Consider the following 14,283-nt stretch of genomic DNA (forward strand, 5'->3'; position numbering starts at 1 on the left):
CCAAACTGTTACTGTTTTTTCTCCAGAAATTGAAAAAAAATGTTGAAAGCTTTAAAGCTAATAAAAAGAAATATATTTGAATTGTACATAGTCTGTGTGATGTAGCTACAGCATGGATTGTCTTAAAGAAGATGAGAAAATGCTATCTAGTCTGAGCTTCTATACTACCTGATATAAATTAAAAAGATTTGGATATATAATATGATGTAGTAATCCTATACAGTCTTGAATGCAAATGTGAGAACTTTTTTCAATAGGTAGGCTTTGAAGTTAACAATTACAGTTTAGATTTTTATTCACATTAAGCCATAAATCTTGCTTAGGGTTGATTCATTGTTGCCACTTCAAAATTTGCAAGAAAGAATGCCACTCATTTTTGTTGGACTGTGATAATTATCATCTTCATCTTGTATGTTTTTTAAATGTAAGGTAAATATCTTAGACTTAGGAAAACAAATACTGTAAGAAAGTATAATTACAGGACAATTGGAAGTTGTCATGGTTTGGCCCCAGCCAGCTACCCAGTACCATGCAGCTACTTGTTCACTCCCCCACCAGCAAAAATGAATGTTTAAAATGATGATTTCTCCAAGCCTCCCTATTTTATTTCAGGTTTATGACTCCGAATGTTGCGACAGCATTCTTCTGGAGCTGCGGGAATATCTGCCAAAATACTTCGGTGTCTGGTCACCGCCTACTGCACCAAATGGTACTGTTCTAATTTTATCTCTTAATCCAAACCTCCAGGAAAAAATTTCTGGAGACTAATTTTTGGCAGTTGTGAGCTCTGTAGGGTTTTTTTGGACTTGTTTTGGAAACCACTGATGTTCCCTCTAACAACTGGTTCCGGTTCGCAGTCTTGTGGCTGGATTAGGTCTTTGGAGTCTTCCTCCCAAGGAAGATGGGGTGTGGCTGCTTGTACAGCAGAGGTTTCCTGAGTAGCTGGGCCTGATGGACATTTCCCCAGAGTTCCTGCTCTGGGTGAGGTCGTGGTAGAGGAGTGGGCTGGGTTCCATGGTTATGCCCAGCCAGGTGATCAAAGGAAGAAGTACTCTGTGGGTGTGGAAGAAAGGAAAGATGGATACTCTGGGGCTGAGGAAGCATTCAAACTGGAATCTGCTGCTGTTTCTCCAGAGGTTGGATCCCATCACTGTGCCTTACCACCCAAAGCACTTACTTCAGGAGGTGCCATGGTGGGGAGTTCTGCTTGCCATCCTCTGTTACTGGTTTGAATGAAACAAAGATCTAGTGTCTTAAAATTTGTGTTTGTTTAACATTAGGAGTCAGGAAGAAAAGAGTGTTTTAGTAAAGCAATTGGAAGATTGTCTCTTCAAGAGAAAATAGATATTGTTGTATTAGAAACTAGATTTTCTTCTGGGGACTTTTCTAATTCACACTTGGGAAATGGAGCTTCTGGAACACACAAACAAAGGGATGCCATGGAATCTATTTGAATACGTGGGCACCAAACTAGATGCCATGCTCCTTTAAAATAACTCTGTCTTCTGCTTATGCTATTGCTCTGTAGACTTGTTTTCCAAAGTAGTAGTAAGACAGTATCCACAGACATGGTGTAATATCTACAGGAAAAAATGAAAGGAAGATTGTGATAGTACCAGCAGTTTCTTAGCTCAGCTTCACCTTCATGCTTTCCTGTTTGGCACTTACTCAAATAGCTCTACAAGAGCTATCTTTTTCCTTCCCTCACAATTTAATGAGTTATGGATTGCAAATGATTTTTTTCTATTTGCAGTATGATCTTAAGATGTGAAAATATGTGGTCTAACCAAGAGACAGTAGTTCAACACATAGCTCATTTGCTTTGGAGATTCAAAAGCACTGTGCACCATTGGGCTGGATTTTGGAAGGTCACCACCAGTCAATCGGACATAGGCAGTAGGAATAACTGTTTAAAGGAGGAGAAACTTCTAATTTTGTTTGTTTTGCTTCTTGAAAAGGCTGTGCACTATCATGAGTCCTCTTCATAGAAAGCTATGGCGACAGTTCAACCAAAACACTGCACTGCCAACTCTGTTATCTGTAGTATTAATGAGCTTTGTGTAGTCTTGATAGAAATCAAAGTTGCTGCAGATGATGGAGCTTAGCAGAGTGTTATGTGTATCTTGTTCCTCAGTATAGATTGAAGATATATTTGTAAGTTTGCTGCAGTCTTATCATTGGAAGCCTGACCTTTCCCTTGGCAATCACTGCTCTGCAGGCTCTGGGATCACAGCTCCATACAACCCAGTAATTTCCTATTGTTGCTAAATTGGTCATAGGTGACTTCTGAAAAAACAAAACTTGGTCTGCTCTCAACTTGATTTGTGACCATCTCAGTTTCCATGTGACAGGTAAGCAGGAACTGCAGTCTGTAAGGTGAAGAACATAATTTAAATATTTCCTTAGAGAAATATTTAGGGAGAAGCATCAGCAGTCTATACTGAAAAAAAATATGTAAGTGGATGAAATTGCTAGCTAAAAGGGGTGAAATGTATGAAGTGTATATGAGAATGTAGGAAATGTGACAGAAAAGATGGACTCCCAGTATCAATACAATTTGTAAAATCACTCCCATTCTGATGAAATCACATACCCAGTGCTACTGCAAAGGAGCTCCTACTGGATGTAGAAGTGGGGTGCTGTTTTCCTAAGCTCATCTAAAATAGGTTGGATTTGAAATTTAGCTTCACTGGCACTGTGGGTATTTGGAGTTTATTCACAAAGCAGTGGAAAAGTTGTTATAAAGATGTAGGAGCCATCTGCTGCTGAGTTTTCTGAGTGTGGCTGCATAGTTGTTGCCTGTTTTTTAAGATAACTTCACTGCTGCTGATTTTATATTGTTACCTAGTTTTGTTGCCTAACCTGTGAACAGGATAGATACTTATAACCCAACTTCAAACTTAACTTTTCTTCCTTTGCTGCTGTGGACAATTGAAGCTCTTCCCTGCTCATTCCTATTTTTGAGAGGTGTCTCCTAAGTTATGAAAAGGAATCAGATGCCTCAAGTGATTTTGTCTCTTCTGTCTCCAGTGAGGACTGAATGCACTGGCATGTCTGTGCTGAAGTCTGCAGTGGTTCATGCCATGGATACTTGCTGAATTTTAGTGGTCTTTTGGTTTATCTCCTTTGGTACTGTAAAAAATATGTAAATAATATGTCAAGCCACACCTTCCTGCCATTGGTAAATAGAAAAGGACAGGGCAAGTCTCTGGTGAATGATTTATTTAAATTCTTGAAATGTATGGTCAAGATTATCTAACAATGCAAGTTTTGATATAAAAATCTTTATGAATTTCTCTCTCCATGGGGGTTTTTAATTTAATCTGGTTTGAGATAGCAAACACATAATTTCCTGAAGGACACTGGTTTAGCGGGGCACTACATAATAATTTAGAAAGTCTGAATTGCTTGAAAAATCTGCAGGTTTTTGTTTAACCAAGCAAGGAGAAGGGAGGAGAGTGCTCTAATTACTTGGGCTGAGGTGCAGACTTACTGATGCCCTTGAGAAAGAAACTTATGGTCAGAGCTTCAGATGCTTGCAGTAGCTGATTTGAAAATGGAGAGCAGTTTGATACATATCTGAGGCTTAACTTTGTTTTGCCTTAGTCTCAGTGCTTTGAGGTATCATAGGGGTAACTGCTGGAAATGAAAGTCATGTATGTACCAGTATTGTGGGTTTGGGAGCTGTTTCATTAGACGGTTGAATACAGTGCAAATAAGCACCAAACAGTGCCAAGAAGATGGAGTATAAACAATTGATCCACTTGTTTGAAACAATCATGAGCAAAAGTAACTTGCTTTATCTGGATGGTATTAGTCTGCCAACAAGGCCAGACAGCTTTGTGAGAGCAGAGAGGTGTGTTAACAGATATAACAGGTCTAATTCTGAGCCAGCAGTTAGCTAACAAGAAAGATTTAATTCCAGAAAGTGTGAGAGAGATTAAAAATTTCTGGATAATTTACAGGCTTTGCCAAATAATTAGTGTTTCCCAGGTTGGTGTTATCTACAAAGGTAATTTAATGCTTATTTTAAAAAAATAGTTATTGTTATGTTTTTAGGGGCTTGGTAAAATAGTTTAAGAAATCTGGAAAGGATGGGGAACAACGAAGTGACAGATATTTAGGACTTCAAAGTATTTGGGAGGTGCTGAATGTTGGTGCTATATGGTTAAAAAGCAGGAATTAGACCAATGCAGTAGAAGACAGCTGATACCCGTGGGTACCTATGGAAATAGATGTTTTATACTCCTTTCTATATAGTTTTATTTTAGGACTAATGAAAACATTGCATATAAACAAATTGTATTACTTTTTTTATTTCTAACAGTTTGATTCTGGAGTGCTTGTAAGATGCTCCAAAGCATTTTGGAATTGGTGGTGAAGGACTGCAGCCCTTTTCTGAGATTTTTTGCATTTACTGTCTTTCCCCACCTCCCATGTAAATCTGTAGCTCTGCTTTTGAGAGCTATGTAGTGAAAACCTTGACCTTTATTTAGTTATTTTCTGCATTGTTTTAGAGTGATGACACAAATCTGTTGATTACAGTGATTTCTGTAATATGCAAAAAGGGTCAGAAGGATGACACCTAGATTTTTACAATTTTTTATTTAATAAGAGATAGCTAACATTTTATGAACTCCCCAGTTATTGGTAGTGGTTTCTCAAAGTCCTGCAAAAGCTGTGCTAATATCTGACTGAATTAGACCTCTGTATAACAGCCTTGAAGAGTAGCAGTAGCACCTGCAGTTCAGGTGATACAGAATATGATGCCTGGTAGGGAGAGTATCTGTCCTGCTTCTCCTTTGGGAATATTCAGTGAGCAAATATCAAGTATGTTGGTTGCCTAGGTCTCCTCAAAGTTAACTATGAGTTAGTTCTGCTTGGATGTATTCCTGCATTTGTAGTTAGTGGGTGAGCTAGCCTGTAACAAAACTCCTTTTGCTGTAGCTAGATTGATCCTGTAGCCCAAAGGACATTGAAAGCTGGGGAAGTGATTTAGTGGAAGAATGGTTTTGTTTTTTTTTTTTTTTTTTTTAACTAGTGTATTGGTTTGACATATTTTCCTGAAATTGACTACATTAACAAGATGCCTAATTCCATTCATACAGAAAGCAGACATCTGAGGATTAAATCAAACCTGTTTAAATTAATAAATACATAATTTGTGAGAAATTAGGACATTTGATCATGATGGTGTAAAAACTGAAGCTCTAGTAGGACTTAAAGTAGTAAAAGTCCCTTTCACTTCTTTTCCTTAAGAAAGGGTCTCTACTTATTAAGTGTAAATGAAATGTTGCTTGTTCCTTTTATCTTGACTGGGACTGGTTAGTTACCTGTTTGTACAGCTTTCAAAAAAGCACTTTGTGCCTCTTGTTAAACTTGAACTAGTTTTGCTTTCTCTCACAATCCCATTTTAGATCATACTACAGGAATGGGGTATAATACAATTTTTTGTGTGTTTGGACTGCATTAAAGCCAAAGAAATACATTTATGGAGTAGGCTGTACTGAAAAGAAAACCAGACTTGATGTTTGTGCCTGGTGACAGGTGGATTTACAAAGCACGTATGAAGAATGAGACCAGTGTTGAGGCTGTGTTGGTTATGCCGCATCCTGGCAAGGGCTGGAGGTGGGTGCAGCTGTCTCCCAAGCAGAGTTGTCTGAGAGCTGGATGGGTACTGACTCCATTTCCTTGTTGTGTTCTGACAGTGAGTGAATGCTGGTAATGATCATTTTCATCAGGTTTTACATACTCCTTTAAATCTTCAGGTACTTCAAGTACTTCTGGGATTTCTTTGTCCAGCCACCCTCCCAAATGGCTGTTAGAAATGGATGAAAGGCAGCCTAGGAGCATTTTCCCCAAAAGGTGTGCCATGAGAAATAAGTGTAGATGGGAGTGGGATAAAAAGAAGCAAAATGAGCTGCACTTCAGCCCCTGAAGGCTAGGAAAGAAATGTTCTCTTCATTTTTAAAATTACACAAGAGACCAACTGAATTGCAAAACTAGCCACACAGCTGCAAAACCTGCATTTGTATGTGGTTAGTAATGCTCTTTGTGATATGTTAATGACTTAATAAAAGCTACTCAGGGATTTTATCTGAGCAATAATTTGAATGCTAGGTTAACACATGTTAATTGTATACAATTTTATAAACAAGAAAGCATTTAGATTTTCATAGCAATAGAATTTGTGGGTGTCAGTGACCATGATTTAGCCTGCATTCAGAGACAAATTTGACTCTTGAAGAATTCATGTGATACTAAGCCTTAAACTGTTCACATTCCTCCACAGGTGCTCAGCAGAAGCTATGTAATTATTTTGCTTTGACCCACTGTTAACAAAAGTTTTGTTGTTTTGACAGATACATATCTAAAACTGGAAGATGTGACCCGTAAGTTTAATAAGCCCTGCATAATGGATGTAAAAATTGGTCAGAAAAGTTATGACCCGTATGCTTCAGCGGAGAAGATACAGCAGCAGGTCAGCAAGTACCCACTGATGGAAGAGATTGGCTTTTTGGTTCTTGGAATGAGGGTAAGAACTTGTTTTGTCTTCACTTTCAGTTTATGCTCAGGCCTCTTGTCCCACAGCAGGTAAAGCAACTGGTTTTCCTAGCAAACAGCAATCCTTTTGAGTTTTACATAAATACAGTGTTACCTGAATGTCTTGGTAGTGCTGGTATCAGCTATCATGTGCAATCAGTTCCAAAGCACTGCTCTGGTTCAAAACAATTATTTAACATGGCTGTGTCCATTAGGGCAAGCTATTTGCAACCTGGGCACTGTATGTGTGTACAAGAGAGGGGCTGGGTATTTAAAACTGAATATAGTTGCAATTAATTCTTCACCACCACAACAGATATTTAAAATTATTAAGCAGATTTTTTGTGTGTTTGTTTTCTTTCGGGCTTATATCAGGGATTTATATACTGAGCCAGTCTTTCTAATAATTCAACAATGAGCTGTATCCTCCACATTTTTCATCTTTATACTCTGTTTTTAAATAAAAATAATTTTACATATTTTTTTTTAATTTAGGGAGGAGTAAATAAGCTCTCAGAGGCAATGCATATAGCTATGAACAGCTGCTGATGTTCTGCAGAGGTGATGCAAATAGTCATGAACAGCTGCTGATGTTTTACATTTTAAAAAGCTTTCAGTCAGAAGGAAACTTCTTTTGATATTTACACACTCAAGGAATGGCTGTCAGGGGAAGGTTAGTTGGGCATGCAGACATCCCTATTAACTCTTGGTACTCTTAGAAATACCAAGAGTCAATAGGTGTGTATTGGCTACTTTAAAACTTCATTGTAAAGAAAAGCTGTACAGAACATTTGTGGCTCAGTAAGAGAAATGTGTTGTTGTCACTGAGCTCCTGATGGAATTCAAAAGTAGTTTTCTCTGCAATGATAGGTACAGGAATCATTTTCTTTTTGATGTGGGATTTTTGTTTTTCTTCTCATACGCAAAGCCAGGGCTCCTCAAGCTCTGCAGCATAAATGGCTGGAGACTTTGATAAGCTTCCTCTTTGCTGTTGAATAGCAACAGCAGCCAGATTGCACCATTGTTCAAGATAATTCTAATATCTCTGTAATGTTTTGTGCAGAACTGCCCAGCCTCCCAGCCCTTAACTCTGCCTTGAGATAAGCTACTATATAAATTATAGTGGTCATGAGTAGTAATTACATAAGCCTATGAGCAAGAATGTGGGAGTTAAGTCAAAAACCAGCCAAACAGTTTGGATGGAAAAGGAAGGTTAGAGATTATAGCTTTGGATTTGGTTGATGTCATTGTGTAACCTTTCTTATCTCATTTGTAAAACAATGTGCTTCATGTCCTATGTTTCATGGCAGTGCAGAAGGAATGATTGATTGCTTCTGTGGTATGCTTGTGACTCTTGTTTTTAACATTGTCACTTATTTGTGTCTTTGTCCTGTTGCAGAATTTTTTTCAATCCCCTAATTCAGACTGGATGTATAATGATGATTCTCCCAAGTAGTGCAGTTTTCCATCCAGTGTTTAGCTAGATGAGATTTGGATTTTTGCCTTTGGCACCCAAGTACATTTTGGAATTTGTTTTCCAAAGAGAATTGAAAAGTTTCCTCCTGCCCTCACACAGCACTTGCCAAAGTCTGAATTCACAATGTTCTTTGCCTCTTGGTGATGGGGAGTTCTCTGTGCTTGCTTTATTTTTACAACATTCTGGCCATACTATAAAACACTCCTACATGGATATGTACTGCCTAGAACAGCTCACGTGCTGGATGAAGGTTGTTCCTGTTTGCTGGACAAAACATGATGTAACGAAGAAGTACAGAGGTTTGGTTTTAATCTCTCCATTCAGTGCTTTTTTTACCAGGGAGGTGGGCTTGTGTGATAAATTTTTACAAGGTCAAGAAGGAGAGGGCCAGGAAAAGCAGAGCGTGTAGCTATGCTTTTTCTAAAGCACCCATCATATAAGTTGTCATGAAGAGATACAAGCTAAAAAAGTGTTATAGGTGGGGGTTTTACCCCAAAATCTATTTACAGTGTATTTTTACCCAAAAGGCTATTGAAACAGCTTTTTCTTATGCATTGGTAAACAAGCAGTCATCTGTTTATATATAAAATATGTATGGTGTGTCCCTAAAAATAGGAGTCTCCTGTCTAGCCCAGCATTAATTTATGTACACAGTTCTGACATTTGATCTATATTTAGCTTAACACACTGAATAGACAAAATAAATGCATGGAAATACATTTAGGAAGCACAGTTATTTTAATAACATTGTTTAAAAACACAATTCTGTACTTAGTGGAGGAGTTCCTTTCTTTAACAGATGCCCCTGGATCCCTGGAAGTGTTCAAGGCCAGGTTGGACGGGACGTGGAGCAACCTGGTTTAGTCAAACATGTCCCTGCCCATGGCAGGGGATTGGAACCTTTTTAAACCAGATCATTCTGGGTTTCTGTCAGAGTGGACATGATTTGTTATGAAAGTAGTTAGAGTTTGCATAGAAGTTGGAAGTCTCAGGTACTGTTGAAATAGCAAAAATACAAATTGTAATATGGTTTCAGTAGCAGACATGCAAACAGGTAAGAAATCTTTTTGCAGCACAGGCAGTGTTAAATACAGAGCATTCTGCATGCTGTTGAGTACAAGCACAATGTGTGGGCTGTGCTCTCATTTCAGATTCACAGTCCTTTTGGAATCCACAGTTCCCAGATTCTGCAGATTTTCTTTTGTTTCCAGGACATCGACTGCAATCTCACTTACTCCAAAATATTTCTGAAATGCTATTTTAAAGCACAGTCTGGTGATTATGTAATTTTACCATTATAATCCATCATTGACTTCTATCATTTGTGCCTATGAACATGCAGGCAGTAATGTATAATAATCAAAGCTGGTTTTACAAGTGAATTTTCTAATCTATAGCACATGATTCTGAAGGATATTTTCAAATTGACTCTAATTGACTCTATTGTATGAGGTTTTTATGAACTCTTTCTAGTATTGTAATTTTCACGAGCTCTGATCTGCTACTTAAAAGATTTAGGAGAGAAGTCATAAAAGTATTAAATTTTGCATCTACTGTTCAGATTCTTCTAGACTGAAAAATTACCAGAACTGGGGTTTTTACATTTATAAGTCTAATTCAAGCTTTGATGTTTAAGAAAACAGGAAGACAAAGCAAAACAAAAAATCCATGAAACAATAAATAAAACCCTAAGCCAAAGAAACCATCCGAAAGCCCTGAAAAAAAAAATCTTCCAAGCTGGAGCAGGTGGTCTTTTATGACATAAAATAAATTTATTCTAATGAGATGCTTCGTGGAAGTTCTGGGAGTCTAAAATTACTGTATTAAGCTATTTTAAAGATGGTTTATGATTTAATTGCAGTGTTGTAGTTTCTTTTATTTAGGAAAATAGTAGTCTGCTTTTTCACTGGATAAATTTGATTCTACAACTTAATTATGTAAGGACTTGACTAAAACTGTATCTTGACTATCAGAGCATTTGGGGCTGCAATTAGTCATATGAAGCACTCAGTCAAAGTAGTCCAGAGGAACAAAGAAGCAAAATGGCCAGAGTAATATCTAAGTATGGAAATGAGGGAGCAGGGCTGCATCCTTTTTGTGCTGAATTTTCAAGGCAGCAGGAAGCAGGGATATGTGTACTTTTATCACCTGTGGTCTAGCTACAATAAATTAAGTTTTAAAAAAGTAAAAATTAGGGAATGAGATGTTTAGATAAATGGATTTGGATAATGGGGCATGCTCTCAACACCAGTGGTAATGTGAGAGCATTACTATAAAGCAGAGATATCAAATAAGAGAATGTTTTCTAACAAAGATTCTCCCTTTGTTATTTTTTTCTTCAAATCCTTTCTTTTTGAATCCTTTCTTCAATTACTTTCTTTTTGAAAATAAAAAATAAGGCTTGTTGAAACACTTTAAGACTTGCACTGTGGCAGGATGAAGAGCCTGCAGAGAAATCTAGGTTCTTTGAGCAGGAAGGAAACATGCATTTATATTGGGACAGTGGTGGGGTACAGGCAGAAGGTGCCCAGGCATGGGTGTGGGTCTTGGCCTGGCACCAGGAGGGTCCCTGCAGAGCTGGGGGATGGATGCTGCTGTTGGATGTGCCTAGATGAGTTGGGGTGCCACCTGCTTAACCCCAATTTCAGCTTGTGGCTCCAGCTTTGGTAGCAGCTGGGTACTGACAACAGCTCTGATCTTGCATAGTAAGAATATAGAAAAATGACTCATGAAGCAGGAGGTTTCTTGAAGGCAGTGTTTTGCAGTTCATAGAAAGAGTTTTCTTGGTCTTGCAAAGGAAGGTCTCTGGAGGAGACCTGCCAGTGGATACAGAGCAAACACATGACAAGCTGTGGCAGGTGGACAAGGAATGAGATTTTCCTGTCCTAATAATTTCTTGGCTGCCGTTAAGGTTACAGATCTGACTTGACTGGTTGTTCTGACAGAAATGGGCTAGTTCAGACAGCTGCAACAACAGGGAGGCAGAAAAAGCTTGGTTGAGAGGCAAAATGTCATTTTGGGAAGGGTTAATAGCAGGTGATAGGTGGTGGCCATGTGAACAAAAGCATGGTAGAGCAAGAGGTCTGTCAAATAGGAAATTGATTTTAGCCTCCTGCTCCTCCAGCACAGCCACCCCTGTGTTTGGCTGGGTGAGGGTGGAGCAACGGCTGGTGAGAGATTGTTTCTGTTTGAGCTTGGCTTTCAGCTCCTTTGCTTTGAGAATGGGATGTAATTTATCTGTATTTGAGTGAGGTTTTCCAGGAATGTTCAACTAGTCTTTTTCTGCAGTTGTGCAGTCTCAAGGTGGCAGTCAGAGACAGTTTTTGTGATTATGCAGATCTGCTGTCCTTTAATGCCACTGGCTGCAGCCAAGCCTCTTGGTGGCCCAGGGCCTTCTGAGTCCACCACGCAGTTAAACACATACTGTTAAACACACTCGTCCTGTGGCTCTGGGACTTGGTGCTTTGTCACTGACTGTTTTGTACAGTTAAAATGTGCTGTTATTGCAGCATGCACATCTGCCTCAGTGTTTGTAAGCAATATAGAAAGACATTTGGGGAATGGTTTTGTTCAATTATGAGAAAAATTGGGGTGGTTTCTTGGGAAACCCAGCTCAGAAGCACAGGGTCTGATGTGCTGCTCCAGCATTTCTTTGGAAAACAAAATGAGCTTGCAGATCTTAATCAGCATGTTTGAGCTAGTGCCCATGTCAGAAAAACTGCAGCTCCTGCAGGAAGAGATAAGGAAGGTTCTGGTAAACAAGATGATTTGGTTAGGTACTGCTGCAGTGCTGATGTTTGCAGAAAGCTGCCCCTTGTCCAACTACATGAGAACACTTAATATCATTAAAATGAAGGCACAGCTAGTGAAAACTTCAATGTAGTCATTAGACTCTTGATTCTAAGCAATATTAGGCTTTATTGTTGCTCTTTAAAAAGTTTTGAAACTTTTGGTATGTTTTTGAAGGTTACTTTGGTACCTGAAATGGTTACATAAGTAATCTTTGGGTTTCTGCGTCATATGCTGGTACTTCTTTCATGTGCTTTGGAAAAAAACCCAGCAAAAACTAAATGCAGAAAAATTATTGTTCTTGTGTACCCAAAATCACAGTTGTTAGATGCAGTTTTAGAACAACTCATCTCTGCTATGGCCTTCTTCATTTCATAGTCATGGAGGCCTCAGTTTCTCCAAGTATCATAACAGTATGAAGTGTCTCTGCTACTGAGTGAGTTCAAACATTTAGACTTACAGCTCCTTATATTTTTACAATAATGAGAACTGTTTACAGCCCCTTCAGTTCATGGTTAGAGACTTAAAATCAGTCTTTTTGTCAAAATAAAAGCTATTTGAGACTGTTCTTCCAAGCTGCTTTGCAAAACAGGAGGTGGGGATCTGCGAAATCATACTGGATTTATTGTTATTTGGAAGGGGGAGAGAGATTTTTGGGGTGGTGGGCTGTAATGAAAACAGGGAATTCTATTTTCTTTATTTAACGCTCCTGTAATATTTCCTTTTATTGCTGTTGCACTGTTGTGGACTTTATTGGTTGGCTTCAGCAAGAATAAGGCCCCAGAGGAGGGATGAGGAGCAGGCTCCTCAGCAGTGCGCCCTGACTCATTCAGTGGGATCCTCTCTGTTTACAGCGGTGAAGGGAGGGCAGGGCTGTGGATGGGGTGGATGCCACAGGGATGGGTGGTCTGAACAAGTGCCAAGCACCAAGTTCCTGCCAGAGACAACTGCCTGCTTGGTAACACCATTATTTTTGCAAATAAAAATTGTCTACGCTCTCATAAACAAATTATACTTGGGCCTTGCTGCCTCGTGCATTTCTGCCGTGGAAATATTTCAGTGTGAGAGAAAATATGTCTATATGTGAAGCAGTTTTGAATTAAGTTCTTAAGCTTGTACAATTCCTGATATGGACAAAACTGTACTCATGTGAGTTGCCTCCCTTTCAGATGAGAGCTGAAGTACTGCTGTTGTTGCTGGAACCAGCTTTTGCCTGGCTGCTGCCATTTATTTAGTGCAGCCTGTTTGTGCTGACAGTTGCAGATGTGTCTTATGGAGCTGAGCCTTGGTGGTCACATACAGTAATTCTTACTGTTTTGCTTTTGTGCTAAATAGTTTTATAATTTTAAGAACTCAAAATAATTGCATTGAAATTTTTGCTTTGTTCTCTTACTGATTTAACATCCACATCAGGTAGTTTCAGGTCTCAGCTGTGATTTGCAAGGCCTTATAAAAGAGTTCCCTGTAATGAATACATTGCTTTTTGCTACCACCAGGATGTCTCTAGCACAGGAGAGCTGTAGCTTGGAGCCCAAGGGCTGAAGGGAAAGTTTTGGAGAGAGCTTTTTTTTTTGCTGGGCACTGCAAGAAACTTAAAAACTGTGAGGACTAATGTTTTGTGGCTTGTCTGTGAGGTGTCTGTCTCTTGCTCTGTAGAAATATTGATGCTTCAAAATACATAGGGAGCCCCCTTCTTGCCTCTTTCAGGTGTACCACGTGTCTTCAGACAGCTATGAGACACAAAACCAGCACTACGGAAGGAGCTTGACCAAGGAAACAGTCAAGGACGGTAAGTAAGGGAATTGGCGTGTGCTTGGATCTTTTCATTTAAATACTGATTTATAGAACTGTGTGGAAAAAGTATTCTGGGTGTTCCCATTTTAAAAGTCCTTTTTTGTCCTCAAAGACCCTCATGGCTGTTCCCTATAGTATTTGAGCTGCCTCTCAACTTAAAATTAAGTGTGCAGTTGGCTGTAACAGCAGTGCAGAATATAGGAATAGCCTCCTCCTCATGTCTCTTTTACCGCTAATAAGGGAGATAATTCTAGAATTCAACTTCTTTGCAGCTTTGAAACTATAATGAAATAGAAATCTTGTAGAAGTATTGCATGTTTTTATTATAAATACCTTTGTCTCTAGTTGTCTTCTGTGAATATCTAAGTGTATTTTTTATTAGAAAGCTACTACAAAAGCATCTTTCAGTTCAAAGGACTTGATCAGTTGACGTCAATCCACATGTTGCTCTACATTAACAATTAATAAAAATGCTGCCATCATGGGGCTGTTTGGTGATAATGATTGCAGACTAGTTATTAGTTGACGCCTGCTCATCTGTCCCCCAGCAAGGGACAGAAGGTACACACACAAACACACTCATAATAACAATAATTGAGCCTGTTTCTGCATGGAGAATTTAATGGGTCCCTGCCCAAAACTGTCCAGACACTTGTTCAGTTGACCTGGGAGCAGGAACC

At 38.9% G+C, this 14,283-nt stretch overlaps 1 protein-coding gene across 1 annotated transcript in view; it reads left to right on the forward strand.

Annotated features, from left to right (window-relative positions):
* The window catches only part of IPMK (inositol polyphosphate multikinase), a 39,120-nt gene that overhangs the window by 18,978 nt on the left and 5,859 nt on the right, over window positions 1-14,283 (forward strand). The window contains exons 3-5 of the mRNA XM_053983498.1: window positions 613-709; window positions 6,363-6,535; window positions 13,517-13,598. Of these exons, the coding sequence (XP_053839473.1) occupies window positions 613-709; window positions 6,363-6,535; window positions 13,517-13,598 (352 nt within the window). The remainder of the gene's footprint in view (window positions 1-612; window positions 710-6,362; window positions 6,536-13,516; window positions 13,599-14,283) is intronic.

The sequence above is a fragment of the Vidua macroura genome, chromosome 8 (genome assembly GCF_024509145.1).
Source record: "Vidua macroura isolate BioBank_ID:100142 chromosome 8, ASM2450914v1, whole genome shotgun sequence".
Lineage (NCBI taxonomy): Eukaryota > Metazoa > Chordata > Aves > Passeriformes > Viduidae > Vidua > Vidua macroura.